Here is a 16,846-nt window from a genome sequence, read left to right on the forward strand (position 1 = left end):
AATTTATTTATTTTTTTCTTTTTGTAATAATAAATTAACCTGAGCCCACTGTAATGTTTTTACTTTATGAACTTTTTTTGACTTTTTTACTTTTGTAGTAGCAATTTAAAACACAAACACATTGTACAACTGTGCAAAAATGTTTTCTCTTTATATAATTATAAGCCATTTATTAAATTTTTTTTAAAACTTTAAAAACTTTTTTGTTAAAAGCAAAGACACGTACATACATATTAGCATGTATACATACATATTACCATAGCATATTAGCATTGGCCTACACAGGGTCAGGATCAAGATGTTGGTAGACAATACAAATTTTTCATGAGTTTAGGGATCACTATTGTATATGCAGTTGATCCTTGACCGAAATGTTTTTGTGTGGCACACGACTGTAGAATGGGTGAGTGATTCTGAACTGAATCAAGGTAGTGGTAGAGACTATAATGTAGACTAAGAGACAGACCCAAAGAGGTTTCTGATATTTGAAAGTACAGCTATCCCTGCATATCCACAGGGGATTGGTTTAGGGACCCCCTGCTGAAGAATACCAAAATCCACAGATGTTCGGGTCCCTTATGTAAAATAGCACAGTATTTGCACATAATCTATACACATTCTCCAGTATACTTTAGATCATCTCTCAGTATCTTATCCTTAATACATTGTAAATGTTATGTAAATAGTTGCTATACTGTTTCATTTCTAAGTTTATATATTTTTTATAAATATTTTTGATATGTGGTTGGTTGGATCTACAAATGTGGAACCTTTTGCAGATATGGAGGGCCAATTGTATGTTTTCTGTTATTTGTATTACTGCCCTCTTTTTTCTTTACTTGCTGATAATTATTCTTCATTTTATTGATTCATCAGTAAATTGAACAACAGTTGTGTGCCAGGCAATGTGCTAAGCATAGAAGATAGAAAATTTACAGTGCAGGGATCTTATTTGAGGAGCTCATAATCTAGCAAGCTTTTGTTTCACCCATTTTACTTCTGTTTTGTCAGACTAGAAACTTTTGATGAACCTTACCTTGGAGAACAACCAAATAACCTCAACAACATATATTTGAAGGCATTGGAGTACCTTCAAATAAGTTTTACAGGGCCTAGACCATAAGAAAAAAAATCTAGGGAAGTGAGCTCAGCATTTGGGTGCTGCCTTGTTCCTAGAGACATTTTGTTATTTTTGTAGTGTTTCTGATTCTAAAAGGGTCAGGCTTGAGAGTATGAGGAATTGAGCAGAGTTTTCTCCTGACATAAAAGTAAGGAAGAGGCCCTTGGTAATTCCTATAGGCTTTAGATTGAGATCCCCAAAGGGTTATATGTCAGACAAAAGTAAACCAGAAGTAAACCTGGCATCATATGGACTGAAGCCCAGTTTAAAATCATCTCAGTTCCCAATTAGGTTAAAATAATATAAAATTTGTGGTATTCTTAGCCACCTGCCAAGAGCAAATACAATCTCCACTAGAAGAAGACATCATCCAACTGCTAAAATTATCTTTATAATTTTTCATATACAGGATCTAACACACAGTCCAAAACAGAGAGGGAGAGACAGAGAGAGAGAGGGGGAGAGAGAGAGAGACAGAGACATAAAGACATACATGGAGGCAAACTAGCATGAATAAAAACCACAAGAAACATGGTTGGGCATGGTGGCTCACATCTGTAATCCCAGCACTTTGGGAGACTGAGGCAGGTGGATTACTTGAGGTCAGGAGTTCAAGACCAGCCTGGTCAACATGGTGAAACCCCATCTTTACTAAAAATACAAAAATTACTCGGGCGTGGTGGCACTTGCCTGTAATCCCAGCTATATGGGAGGCTGAGGGAGGAAAATTGCTTGAACCCAGGAGGTGGAGGTTGCAGTGAGCCAAGTTTGTGCCACTTCTCTCCAGCCTGAGTGACAGAGTGAGACTGCATCTCAACAGCAACAACAAAATCCCAAGAGAAATGAGATAATAATACCACAGTGCACCCAGCCAATGATATTAGCACTAGACATGGACTTGAAAGTAACCATGCTTTCAAGAAAGTTTTAAAAATAAGGTTCAACATTTTTATTAGAGAACTACAAATTGCTTTTTAAAATCCCAAATTGGGGGAAACCTAGAACTAAAAAGTACTGTGAAATTAAAAAGACGCAGATGGTTTTTAATAGTAACATACAGGTTAGTAACATTAGTAAATTGGAAGATAGACCAGAAGAAAATACTGAGCCTAATGAATGAAGATAAGAAAGATACTTATATTCTTAAGACCACAGTGAAAAGGTCTAACTTGTGCCATAGGAATTTTGGAAAGATGTGTGTGAGAGACATAGAATAAGTTAGAAGCCGTATTTGAAGACATAATGGTTGAGAATGTTCTGAAACTGTCAAAAAACACACACACACACACAAAAACCCAACAAGCATACATTTGAAAAGCTCTAAGAACCCAAGGCATGTTAAATACAAAGATATTTATACCTAGAAGATTATAGTAAGCAAAGACAAAGAAAAAAGTCTAAAAAGCAGCTAGAGGAAACCAGAGACTGCAGATGCTCCTTGCCAAGTTGAAAATATTTTAAGTCAAAAATACATTTAATACCTCTAACCTACCAAGCATCATAACTTGACATAGCCTACCTTAAATGTGCTCAGAACACTTACATTAGCCTACAGTTGGGCAAAATCATCTAACACAGCACCTATTTTATAGTAAAAACGTTGAATATCTTATGTACCACATACCACCAGCCTAGGCAAAGATAAAGTTTGTAGAAATTATGACAGTTTCACCCTATTGTAAAGTTGAATCATCATAAGTCAGGGACATTATCTTTAAAGATGCAACAATAAGACTTGGCAGTCAGCCTTTCAGTGGAAATAGTGGAAGCTAGGAGACAATGGCATATTTTTCTTGAAACCAAAGTATATTGTTTAGGCAGTAAATTATTTCCAATTATAGCTCAGGTGCAGGAAGGAATGAAGAGCAATGAAAATTATAAAAAAAGTTGTTGAAACTAAATGAATATTAATTAGACAAAATTAAAAATAACTTTTATGGTTTAAATAGAACTATTTAGGCTGGATGTGGTGGCTCACACCTGTAATCCCAGCACTTTGGGAGGCTGAGGCAGGTGGATCACCTGAGGTCAGTAGTGTCAGACCAGCCTAGCCAACATGGTGAAACCCCGACTCTACTAAAAATACAAAAATTAGCAGGGCATGGTGGCAGGTGCCTGCAATCTCAGCTACTCAGGAGGCTGAGGCGGGAGAATCGCTTGCACCTGGGAGGGGTTCGGGGCGGTTCCAGTGAGCCGAGATCGTAATATTGCACTCCATCCTGGGTGACAGAGCGAGACTCCATCTCAAAAAAAAAAAAAAAAAGAAAAAGAAAAAGCAGAACTATTTAATGTTTAAATATAACTAAAAGACATGACAGTAAGAGTTAGGAGTAAAGAGAATTTAAGATACTCTAAGATCTTTGTATTAAATGCTAAGTTACAGAGATATTATTTCTGTTAGTGATAAGTTAAGGATACATGTTTTCTAGAATTGCCAAAAATAGTAAAATAATATAAAACTTAAAAAAATATAGAGGATAAGTAAAAATACTCAATCCAGAAGAAAGCAAGAAATAAAAGGAATGCCACAAAAGTTAAAGAACAAGTAGTAAGATGTTTGATTTAATCTGACAAATATTAGTGATTACATTAAATATAATTGATTCATTGCCCCAACTAGAAGCTAAAGATTGTCAGACCGGATATAATACAAAACTAAACTAAATTGATTGTTGCTTATGAGAGACATTTTAAATATAAGTATAGAGAAAGATTAAAAGTATGAGCGAAGATTTAGCAAACCTTAAGAAAAAAAGCAGTTGTAGCTATATTAATATCATATTTAAAGCATTGCTAGAGATAAAAAGGAGTATTTAATAATGCTAACCTTTAGCATTATTCACTTCCTTGGGAAATAGTATACAGTCGAAAATTTGTAAGTACCTGATAGCATAACCTCAAAATATATAAAGCAATAATAAATAAAACTCGAAGAAGAAAAATATATTTGCCATCATAGTGGAATGTTTTAACATACCATGCTGACTTGTTGATAGAATGACTGTTGAAGAAGTTGGTAAGGATACAGAAGATTTAAAATATCTAGAAGATGAAATTAGTGCCTTTGTGGGCATCCATCACTGACTGTCCTTCAGAGCAGAATGTCAGTTTCCTGCCCTTAGGCCTGGAACCTAATCAATTAAGGATATAGAAGATTTAAAAATCAAATATGTAACTGATATGCATAGAACACTGCATCAACAGCTGCAGAATGCACTTTTTTTTCAAGTTTGCATGGAATATTTACAAAATTTGTTTATATCCTGAACCGTAAAACGAAAGTCAGATTTCCAAAGATTGAAATGACACAGGTTTTAATACCATAATAAAATTATACCTGAAAGCAATAGTTAAAAAATAACTGAAAAATACCTATGTGATTAAAAATTAAGAAGTATTCTAAATAGCCTAGAAGTTGAACAATTAGAAAATACATTGTACTTAATGACATGTTACATGTTACAACTGTGGGAAATGCCTAAAGCTATACTTAGAGGAACATTTCATAGCTCTTAGATTTTTGTTTAAAATCAGTGATCCCTGTCAACAATTGGGAAGAAGATCAGCAAACTAAACCAGAGGAAAGTAGATAAAATGAAATAATACAAATAAAAGAGGAAATTAATAAAAGTGTGAAAACAAATATACCATGGGAGAGGATCAACCAAACCAAAAGTAATACTTTGAAAGGGCTAATAATATTGATGAACCTCTCAAGGAATTCATCTGAGAGAGAGAGAGAGAGAGAGAGACAGAGGGACATAAATAACCAAAATCCCAATGATAGAGGGTGTTACTCTGGATCCTACACATATTAAAAAGATAGTTGAACACATTGAATAACTTTATGTCAGTAGACTTACCAAATGATACGAACAAAAGAACTTTTCAAAACTGACATAGAAGAAATAGAAAATCTGTTCCTATAACTGTTAATGAAATTGAATATGTAACTTAAAACCTTTCCCTGAAGAACATTGCAAGCCAAGGTGGCTCCACTGGTGAATTCTACCAACATGGAAAGAAGGAATAGTATCAGTCTGACATAAACTGTTAGGTGGAATGGAAAAAAAAAACAATTCTCAATACATTTTAGGGGGCCAGGATAACAATGACACACACATCTGTTAAGGACATTAGAAGTGGAAATTATAAGTCAATTTCACTCATAAACACAGATACGAAAATTCTAAACAAATATTAATAAAATCCATCAATATGTACAAAAGGATAATACATTGTAACCAAAGGGAGATTTTTTTTTTCAACATGTGCTTTACATTTAACTGAAACAAGCAATGTAATCATCTGTCAATAAGGAAAAAACACAATTATCTCTAGAGATACATAAAAAGCAGTTGATGAAACTGCATAGCTATTCCTTTGTTTCTTTTAAAGTAGGAGTAGAAAATAATTTTCTGATAAAGGACATCTACAAAATACATACAACTAATATCTTATTGAATGAAAAAGACTGCTTTTCCTCTGAGACTAAGAACAAAGCAATAATGTTGTATGAGAGTTTTGCTTGCTTGTTTGTTTTTAAGACAGAGTCTCGCTCTGCAGCCCAGGGTGGAGTGCAGTGGTGCGATCATAGCTCACTGCAGACTTAATCTCCCAGGCTCAAGAGATCGTCTTGCCTCAGCCTCCCAAGTAGCTGGGACTACAGGTGCATACCACCATGCTCAGCTATTTTTTTTCTTTATTTTTGTAGAGTCAGGGTGTCAATATGTTGTCCCGGTTAGTCTCAAACTCATGGCCTCAAGTGATCCTCCCACCTAGGCCTCCCAAAGCATTGGGATTACAGGTGTGAGACACTGTGCCCAGCCAAGAGTTTTTATCATAAACACAAGCACGTCATACAAGGGGAAATCCAAATGGGCAGTAAACATAGGGAAATGTTTTTTGTTATTTATTCATCAGGGAAATCAAAACTAAAATCACAATGAGATACCAGTAGGCGTTCACCGAAATGACTAAAATGAAAAAGACAAGGCAATACAAGTATTGGAGAGAGATGTCTATAGGGACATGCACTGGGGTGGGTATGTAAATTGCCACAACCACTTCAGAATGCTATTTGGCAGTATCTGCTGTGGTTAAACATGTAGTTTGTAGTCCTGTGTTTTCACTGAAAAAGTAGGTATAAATGTACACCAAAAATTTTGTGCAGAAATGGTTGTAAGACATTATTTTTAATGACCAAATATTAGAATTAAGAGCAGTGTCTATCACTAGTAGAGTGGGACTTGACTTGTGCCTATAATCCCGGTGTTGTGGGAGGATTGCTTGAAATTGCTTGAGGCCAGGAGTTCAAGACCAGCCTGGGCAACAAAGAGAGATCCTGTCTCTTAAAAAAAAAAAAAAAGAAAAGAAAAAAGTAAAATGGGTGAACAAGTTACTGTATGCAGATACAATGGAATACTCTGCAGCGGTGATTCTCAAAGTTTATTCCTTCTCTCTCCTCAATAGTAGCATCAGCATCACCTGGAACCTTTTTAGAAACGAAAATTCTAAGTACTCTATACCTACTTATGCAGAAATTCTGGGGCTGGAGTCCCAATACTCTGTGTTTTAACAAGCCCTTCATGTGATTCCGTTGTACATTAAAGTTTTGGAACTAATGCTTTGTAGCAGAGTTTGGCACACTTTTTCTATAAGGGCCAGATCTTTTAAGGCTTTTTGGGCCATATGTCTCAACTCAGCTGTTACATTGAGAAAGTAGCCATAGACAATATGTAGCTGAGTGATTGTGTTGTTTCACAATGCAATTAAAATGAATGAACTTTAGGTACATCCAACAAAATGGATGTGTCTCTGAAACATTAGTTGAGTGAAAAAAGAAAAGAGAGAGACAAAATGAATATGTGTTATGTGATTCCATTTAGATACTATTTATAAATAGGGGAATCTTATTAATTGTAATAGAAGCTAACTTTAGGTTGGAGGGTTTGGATAGTCCTTGGGAAGAGATGATGAGGAGGACTTATGGACTTCTAGTAATGCCTATAAAAATCATTATGCTCATACTATCTAGTGTGTATATTTTTCATGCTGCAAAAGATTGGAGGAAATCCCTTTCTTACTACCATTTGAGAGTGACCTTTATATGACAATTTCTTACATGTGGAATTGTTCATTAAAATAAAAGAATTAAGTATTTACCTTTCCTAGTTAGAGTAACTATAGTTTATGTTAGGGTTTATTCTTCTTTACTGGATAATAATGAATACAGAAAGAATGATGGAATTTCAAAATCAAAAAGAGCAACAAAAAAGAAGTTCAAAATCACTATTTGCAGATTGGCAGTTGACTTGTGCAAGTACTGTAAGTGAATGCTAAAACAATTAGGTACATGGGATATTTTACTTGATGCCTAAATATCACTGCAGTGCAGAAACATATCTTCTTTACATTCTCAGGTGCATTTTTCCTGAAAAAAACCATCTAAAAAGTAAAAGTATCATAGGGATGAATAAAAGAATATATCTCAGTACAGGAAAGAATAAGAAAAAATGGAGTGCTTTGTAAGATGATTTTAAGTAGTTACTCAAGACCTGAACCTCAAGTTTTTTAACCCTAGAATTCAAAACCTTTTCTTAAAAAAAAAAAAAAATGTCCTAAGGACTTTATTTTGCCAAAGTTAAGTGTGTATGAATTCCATATAATTACTGGAGGGTGATGGGGTCCCACTTTTCCCAGAAATTGTTTCATTAAATTCATTGTTGATAATCTAGGAAATACAGTCCTTTTTGATGACTTAGTCATGTGGAAGATATTAGCCTTCTTTCTTCATTGTATGTTTTTACTTAGTGGAGTCATCAGATAGTAAGACTAAAACAAATCTAGCCCTACATTTTGATTAGAATGAACTCAGAACTAGGATTCTAACAAATTTTGTGGCATGTCCTTTTAAGAGAAAACAAATACATTGTATTAAGATTTGTACAACTGAAATTATACATTCTTTCATTGTGTGGATTGGTGATTTTTGAAAAGTTTAGAATTTTAAGCAGGGTAAAAGCTTTTCAATATATATTATATAACTGTTTTCTGCAAGATGAATAAATTGTTATTTTGTTTTTTGGTTTTTCTAGGAGGAATATAGAACTGAAGGTATCAGCTGGCACAACATAGATTACATTGATAATACCTGCTGTATAAATCTTATTAGCAAAAAACCAACAGGACTGCTTCATCTTTTGGATGAAGAAAGCAAGTGAGTGTGACTCTTTTCAATTTTGTTATTGGCTGTTTTGGCTTTTTATGTCTTTTTAAGTTTTAACTTTTTTCTTACATTACCAAATAAAGAGCCAGTTTTTTGTGTGTGTGTACAATTTTTTTTATATCTGTGTGTTTCTAGGTAATTAGGATGGACTTCATTACTTGAATTCATTTTTTACTTGAATTCATCTTAATTTCTTCTATATTTGTTCTATACACATTGATGTCAGACTTGTTGAATTTGTTTTTTTGGTTACATGTTTCTTTCTTTGTAAATTGAACTTCACGTATGAGATGTGTTTGCAGTTTTCATGTTCAGCAGAAAATACCGTGATAGGCCGAACGTGGTGGTTTATGTCTGTAATCTCCTGACTTTGGGATGCCAAGGCAGGAGGATCACTTGAGGACAGAAGTTTGAGACCAGCCTGGCCAACATGGTGAAATCCCGTCTGTGCTGAAAATACAAAAATTAGCTGGGCATAGTAGTGCAGGCCTGTAATCCCAGCTACTCAGAAGTCTGAGGCATGAGAATCTCTTGAACCCAGGAGACAGAGGTTGCAGTGAGCCAAGATGGCGCCACTGCACTATAGTCTAACCTGGGCAACAGAGCAAGACTTTGTCTCCAATAAAACAGAAAAAAGAATATTATGGTAAATTAGTAATGTCTACCATGATCGTGCAGTGTAAGTGGCAACATCTGCCAGTTATTTACTATTCCTTGTCAACACTGTTCAATGTAACTGAGTTAAATATATGCTTCAGAAATAAAGCTTTATGGCCGGGCGCGGTGGCTCAAGCCTGTAATCTCAGCACTTTGGGAGGCCGAGACGGGCGGATCACGAGGTCAGGAGATCGAGACCATCCTGGCTAACACGGTGAAACCCCGTCTCTACTAAAAAAATACAAAAATCTAGCCGGGCGAGGTGGCGGGCGCCTGTAGTCCCAGCTACTCGGGAGGCTGAGGCAGGAGAATGGCGTAAACCCGGGAGGCGGAGCTTGCAGTGAGCTGAGATCCGGCCACTGCACTCCAGCCCGGGTGACAGAGCGAGACTCCGTCTCAAAAAAAAAAAAAAAAAGAAATAATGCTTTATGTAACATTCTTCAGAGTATTCTCAACAATCTATAAAATATAGTTGATTATCCTAAGAGATGGCAAATCTAGATTTGGAGAAACTGAGATGAGGAGGTTGTGAAGTTTTTATGACTTTTTAGTAAAAAATTTAGAAATTGAGTTTGTTTTCCTGATTTCTAGTTTAATTTCATATTCATTATAACAGGATAGAAAGTATTGAAGATTTACTATTAGAGGTAAGATGATTGTGTAAGGTGGTAGAATAAAAAACTAACAAAAAGACTGCTAACAGTTTAGTGTCACTCTGACCTACTCTATCACTAGTCAACTTCCATTAATCTAAAGAAATTAAAATGTTGTTAACACAAGTAAAAAGTACCTTAATTTTCTGTCCAGAGTTTTGTAAAAGTTTCTTGCATTACTCTGTGTGCCCCAACATAATTATTATCTCTCATAAAATTGTAAGGTTTGTAATTCACTGTTTGTATACCTTACCTCTGGTATATGTTTATTTGGGAAGGCTTTATAGGTGATTTTGATATTCAGTGTTGAGAACCGTTGTGGTTGATAATGCAATGATAAGCACTTCTTTTTGTTTGGGGAATTTTATAGTAACGAAAAAAACATTTAAGAAACAATTCAAGAGAAAAGATTATATAGGTAGGAAATGGGGGACCTGAGATTCAAACCTGTCAAGTATTTCTGACTAATAAACTTGTGCTTTGAAGTATTGCATTGCTTCTCTGTAATATTTAGGTGTTAGAGTCAGAAGTCCAGGATTTGTATCCCATTTCTATAACTACTGTTACAGAAAAACTCTCAAACCATGTTTTTCCTCTACTCTCACACCACAGTAATCAACACAGAAGACTTCTGTGACCAAATGTGTGGAGTTTTTTCCCCACTAACAAGCAGTGGACACCAGCTGGGTATCCTCTATTCACATTTGACACTATCTACCTGGAGGTAGCATCAGATCCCACAGATCGAGGGCTCAGTCCCCAAAACTGCACCCCACCCCACCTTCAGACACCAGCCAATAACCCATGCTTCCAGAACTTCTGGCCAACTAGCTTCTCCTTGAGTTCATTTAATTTGCCCGAGCAGCTTGCAAAACTCAGGGAAAACGAAACAGTGAGGAGATGCATAGGACAAGGGAAGGAGCACAGAACCTCCGTGTCCTCCCTGGGTGTACCACCCTCTAGAACTCCCACATGTTCAGCTATTCAGAAGCTCTCCGAATGCTGTTTTTTGGGGTTTTTATGAAGGCTTCATTACATAGGCATTATTGACAACTGTGTAGAAATGTGATTGGACAAAAAGTATGATCTCATACTAATAGACTGAGTGGCAAACCCAGTGAGGCCTGTTTGTCTAGATTCTTCTTGGCCTCTCTGTGCAGCATTCTTTCTTTTAGAGTATGGGGCAGGACCCTTTCTGGAATGAGGATCTTTTGCTCCACAATCAGATTTGAGACCTTCCTTGGGCGGGTAAAAGGAAGACAGGAGGAGGTTAGAGAGAAAGATTCTGTTTCCTGCAGCTTGCTCTTGTGACCTGCTTCTGAGACCTAAAGCACCCCAACATTATAACAAAAGAGTACACCAAGGGCTATGGTAGTTAATAAGCCAGGAACCATGGACGAAAACCTACACACACACACACACACACACACACACACACACACACACACACATAAAAGATAAAATCATGTCACAGGCCACGCCCTGGCTTTCAAACATGGATCCTTTACATCATCAAAAGAATATACAACTCAAACATATTGCTGCATTACTAGAATCCCATTCAGTCATTAGTAATTAGTCCAGTTCATTATCGTATTGTATGAATATGTCTCCCAGGGAGAGACCACTCAAGTTTGCAGACTTCCTTTCAATCTTGTCAGATTCTAGAAGCAGGAGCGGTCTCCGCAAACATACAACTTTTACCTTTCGAGCATCTCTTATAACTGAGCTAAAAGACAATGTCATCTCTTGCTCTGAGCTTCTTTAAATGTGTTAGTGTAATGTTGGATTTCCCTCAATGTATAACCCATTTATTCATATCTTTACCCTCAGCTACTATTCCTCCTCTCCATTAGTTCCCAAACTTTTCCTCCTTTGGAAGGTACATTAAGAATCGCCACTGTGCTGGTGGTTAGATTGCAAACAACAATTCTGGTCTAGCAAGTACCTCCTCCTCAGTACCACTCCCCTTTAGATAGGGTAAATTACATGGGTGCAGAACTAGTGAGCTGTTTTGATGGCCAGGAAAAATAGTTGCTTTCACTCTTAGCCCCAATTTTGCTAGATAGAGTGAAGGTACAACCCATCGCCATCATGCCCTTAGGAATTTTGACTTAAGGTTTAAAAATGTAGTTACAGTTTCCTGCTTAGAAATCATCCCTGCTTCCAGCGCTTGCAGTTGCAGCCCTGGTCCTAGGACCACTGCATCTGGTAGGGGAGAGAAAAAAAGTTTTTTCTTTTTGAGGTCATCTGGGGAAGAAAAAAATTATAGTTGTTATACCGGTGTACTCCTCCCTTGGCAAGAATTGGATAGTCATACCAGCATCCTCCCCAACCCCTCTTTCCCAGGTGAACCAGGAAAATAAGAAAAATCTAAGGGGATGCTCCTTTAGTCCCACTAATGTTGAGTGTGAGCACACACTCATGAAAGTGTGCAAACCAGCCCTTCATTCTTTTATCTTCCCCTGTTTTAGACAACCAGTGTTTTAATTGCCCATTCTACTTCTTCATCAAACTGTTACTCTGAGGAGGATTTTTTTTTCCCCTTTGTTGGACATTGTAGGTTATACAATGTATTTCTCATTCTGAAAAGATGATGGTTGTCCAAATCCATGCAATATTTTCTGGTTTTTGTTTGTTTTTTGTTTTTTAAATGGCACTTTGAGCATTTGCATCTTCCACTGGGTAAGGAAAGCTCACTTCAGAGTAAGTGACTATTCCTGTCAAGACCCATTTGTAGCCCCCCAGGGTTACCAGCATCGGTCTCACTTAACCATCTACATTCAGGGTCTTCCCACCAGGGAAACTGCCACATAGCCACTGGAAGTCTCAGACTCTCTTGCTGACAAACAGAACAGTTCTTACTGGCATTTTGTGCTTGAGAGAAGGTGCAAGAGGAATGTCTAGATTTAGCCCTTCTCAGCACTGCTGTAGTACCCCCATATCTGCTCATTTAATGGACCCATGTAGAAGGGACCCCCTTAACTATGGCATTTACTGTAACCCCATGAATACGTAACAGACACATTCATTGGGCGAATATCCTTATCATAAAACTAGTCTTATGTAGCTTGCATATGAAGCATATCAGCTGCTTCATCTGGGTGGTTCTGCTTGGCATTTCTTGGGAGAGTTGGGCAATCCTCCTTCCCAGAGTAAAAAGATCATACAGTGGCTTTTATTCAGTCCACTATGCTATCTGTTCCCTTGGGAATAACCTCCTTTGTGTCTCAATCATGTATAGATGTCTGAGATTGCTTTAGTAGTGAGCTGTGTGTCCTACATCAACCCAAACATGTTTTCCACTGTAGCATTTAAAACCAAAGCTACTGCCCCTAATGTAGTTACTCTCATAATCCATTTTAGTAAAGGTTCTTTAGGAAGCTAATGATAGCGATCTACAAAATGAAACTATTCCTTCACACTATGCCCTCCAGTTTCTGTAGTTACTTCCTTTTGCCCTTCTTCCACATTGACTACCTTCTTGGTAACCACATGTCTCAGAGGTATTTTGTTGTCCCTGCACAATTCTGTCCTTGGAGGGTGTCTTTGAGGCCAACAGCCTGAGCTCAAACAGACTAAGATCTGAGCTTGATCCAGCTTCAAGGACCAACACAGTACTCTCTTTAAATTTCATTTTAGCTATTATAAATAAATAATTAAGGGATTATTTATTTATAATAGCTAGTTTTATGGCTGTTTGTTTATAACAGCCAATTCATTTTTTCTTATTAGTTTGCATTTCCTTATGCAGCCAGTGAACCAGTTCCCCAGGAGTTGGAACCATCTCTAAATTCCACTGATAACTTTTACCTTTAATAACTGAGCATAGCAACTGTGGCTTCATACCTTGGGTGACCGTGTGGCCACACCAGAACAAAGGTTTCTCATCATCTACCCTTTTATCCTTTTTCTTCCCAAACCACATGTTTCAGTGAGCCAGGGCCTTTTTAGCAAATCTCACTTCTCTGATACAGTTATTTGGGAAAAACATTAAAACCATGTTTTCCTCTGCTCGCACACCATAACAGTCAACATGAAGACATCCGTGACCAAATGTGTGTGGGGTTTTCCCCATCAGCAAGCAGTGGACACCAACTGGGTATCCTCTAATTCAGATTTGATACTATCTATGTGGAGGTAGCATCAGATCCCACAGATCGAGGACTCAGTCCCCAAAACTGCACCGCACTCCACCTTCAGACACCAGTGAATAGTCTACTCTTTCAGAACTTCTGACCAACCACCTTCTCCTTGAGTTCAATTAATTTGCTGGAGTGGCTTGCAGAACTCAGGGAAACACTTACTTAGATTTACCCCAGTGTGTTATAAAGGATATTGCAAAGGATACAATGAAAAGATGTGTAGGGCAAGGTATGGGGGAAGGAATAGAGAGTCTCCATGTCCTTCGTGGGTACTCTACCTTCCAGGAACACCCATATGTTCAGCTATCTGGAAGCTCTCCAAGTGCTGTCCTTTTGGGTTTTTATGGAGGCTTCATTACATAGGCATTATTGACAATGGTGTAGAAATGTGATTGGACAGAAGAACATGATCTCATGCTGATAGACTGAGTGGGAAACCCAGCAAGGCCTGTCTGTCCAGATTCTTCTTGGCTTCTTGTGCAGCATTTTTTCCTTCAGAATATGGGGAGGGACCCTTTCTGGAATGAGGGTCTTTTAATCTGCAATCATATTTGAGGCCTCCCTTGGGCAGGTAAAAGGAGTACAGAAGAAGGTTAGAGAGAGAGATTCTGTTTCCTGAGGCCTGCTCCTGAGGCCTAGTACACCCCAACATTATAACAAAAGACTACGTCAAGGGCTATGGGAGTTATGAGCCAGGAACCATGGATGAAAACATATATGTATATAATTATAGTATCACAACTGTATGTATCAAAACTACCCTTGGCAGATCTCGTAATATCCTTAGTCCTCAGTTTTCTTATATGCAAAAGGCAAATGACAGTGATAAATGTTGATGTTCTGTCCTATATATCCTTTTTTTTTTTTTTTTTTTTTTTTTTGAGACGGAGTCTCGCTCTGTCGCCCAGGCTGGAGTGCAGTGGCCGGATCTCAGCTCACTGCAAGCTCCGCCTCCCGGGTTCACGCCATTCTCCTGCCTCAGCCTCCGGAGTAGCTGGGACTACAGGCGCCCGCCACCTCGCCCGGCTAGCTTTTTGTATTTTTTAGTAGAGACGAGGTTTCACCATGTTAGCCAGGATGGTCTCGATCTCCTGACCTCGTGATCCGCCCGTCTCAGCCTCCCAAAGTGCTGGGATTACAGGCTTGAGCCACCGCGCCCGGCCCTGTCCTATATATCTTAAGGTGTTTGTAAACAACAACTGAGGTAGTAGAATTACTTTCCTTTTTTTTTTTTTGAGACAAGGTCTTGCTGTGTAGCTCAGGCTGGAATGCCATGGTGTGGTTATGGCTCACTGAAGCCTTGAATTTATGGGCTCGAGTGATCTTTTCGCCTCAGCCTCCTGAGTAGCTGGGACTACAGGCACATACCACCACATCTGGCTAATTTTAAAATTTTTTTTAGATACAAGGACTCAACTTTGTTGCCCAGGCTGGTCTCAAACTCCTGGACTCAAGGTGTCCTCCCACCTTAACCTCCCAAAGTGCTGGGATTACATATGAGAATCACTGTGCCTATCCTGTCATTCTTTAAACAAAATTTCATTGAATGCACATCTTATTATACAAAGACTATAATTTCCTGACCAGTTGTTACTTCACATAGATTTTAACCCAATAATGAGAATGTCACTTCTTTTTTTTTTTTTTTTTTTTTTTTTTTTGAGGCAGTCTCGCTCTGTCGTGCAGGCTGGAGTGCAGTGGCGCAATCTCAGTTCACTGCAAGCTCCGCTTCCCGGGTTCACGCCATTCTCCTGCCTCAGCTTCTCAAGCAGCTGGGACAGGCGCCCACCCCCACGCCCGGCTAATTTTTTTGTATTTTTTTAGTAGAGATGGGGTTTCACTGTGTTAGCCAGGATAGTCTCGATCTCCTGACCTTGTGATCCACCCGCCTCGGCCTCCCAAAGTGCTGGGATTACAGGCATGAGCCGCCAAGCCTGGCCGAGAATGTCACTTCTTTGCTGTGACCTGAAAGCTACTGGGGTTGAGCCATGTGGCCATAAATTTCAGGGAGATAAATTCTGGCTGAATAAAATGAAGAACTTTATAATTATTAGAGCTGATTGACAGCTGCTTTAACAATTAATATAATTTCCTATTATTATAATTACTTTGCATCATCTGTCAGCATATTGTTGTAGGTAGGATACTAGACTGAATAACCTTTTTATGAGTCAGTCCTGTAGTTATTACCTGTCCTTGTAAAGAATCTCTGTGCTTTAACATTCCAGAAGATACAAAGGCATGAAATATTTTTTCTCTGCCATTTACCTGTAAAAAAACTAGATTGAAAATTAGTCACATGTAGGAAGAACTATTTTGGGACTTTACATTGAGTATTTTTTCTCTAAAAATATTTTTTATAGGGAATATATAATGTCAAATATATCCTTAACTGTGTTCTTCATGCAATGTGTTTGTAGTGCTCTAGGTGTATGGGTTTAGAATCAGAGGTCTTGGTTTAGCCTTTCTCTCCTACTTAATGGCTGTATGATATGGGGCAGGTTACTTAAGCAAGATTCTGTAGGATGTAGGGTGGCATTGAAGAAGGAGGAATATTGTGTCAGATTTACATATGAATAGGATGTTAGGAATATTATCGATCTTCCCATAGTATTGAAAGTGTCATCTTCTATCAGCAGCAGTAGACCACTTTGATTCTTGTTAGAAATGTAGAATCTCAAGCTTTCATTCCAGATCTGTTGAATCAGTCTACATTTTAACAATGACTGATGTTAGGATTAGAGCTTTCATTTAGGGCAGCATTTTGTGAATCTTGTCTGCTTATAAGAATTACCTTGGGATTTTGTAAATACCACTGATGCTAGGTCATCCACCTAATTAATTAAGTCAGAATTGCAGTAGGTGGGGTCTAGGCATTGGTAGTTTTCAAATCTCTAGAAGTTCTCCTGACACTACCCTGCCAGATAGTCTTTGGGGAACACTAGGTTAAGAGCTTTGATATGAGCAATAACGAATGATTTTCTTTTGTTCCTTTTTTTTTTTTTTTTTTTTTTGCCTGGTAATGTAATGGGTATCCATAAAT

General features: G+C 37.8%; 1 protein-coding gene across 8 annotated transcripts in view; it reads left to right on the forward strand.

Annotated features, from left to right (window-relative positions):
* MYO9A (myosin IXA) overlaps window positions 1-16,846 on the forward strand; it is a 300,731-nt gene that overhangs the window by 122,984 nt on the left and 160,901 nt on the right. For all 8 annotated transcript variants that reach the window (XM_030930260.1, XM_030930262.1, XM_030930261.1 and 5 more), the window contains exon 12: window positions 8,218-8,339. In XM_030930260.1, coding sequence (XP_030786120.1) covers window positions 8,218-8,339 — 122 coding nt within the window. The remainder of the gene's footprint in view (window positions 1-8,217; window positions 8,340-16,846) is intronic.

Source organism: Rhinopithecus roxellana, chromosome 5 (genome assembly GCF_007565055.1).
Source record: "Rhinopithecus roxellana isolate Shanxi Qingling chromosome 5, ASM756505v1, whole genome shotgun sequence".
Classification (NCBI taxonomy): domain Eukaryota; kingdom Metazoa; phylum Chordata; class Mammalia; order Primates; family Cercopithecidae; genus Rhinopithecus; species Rhinopithecus roxellana.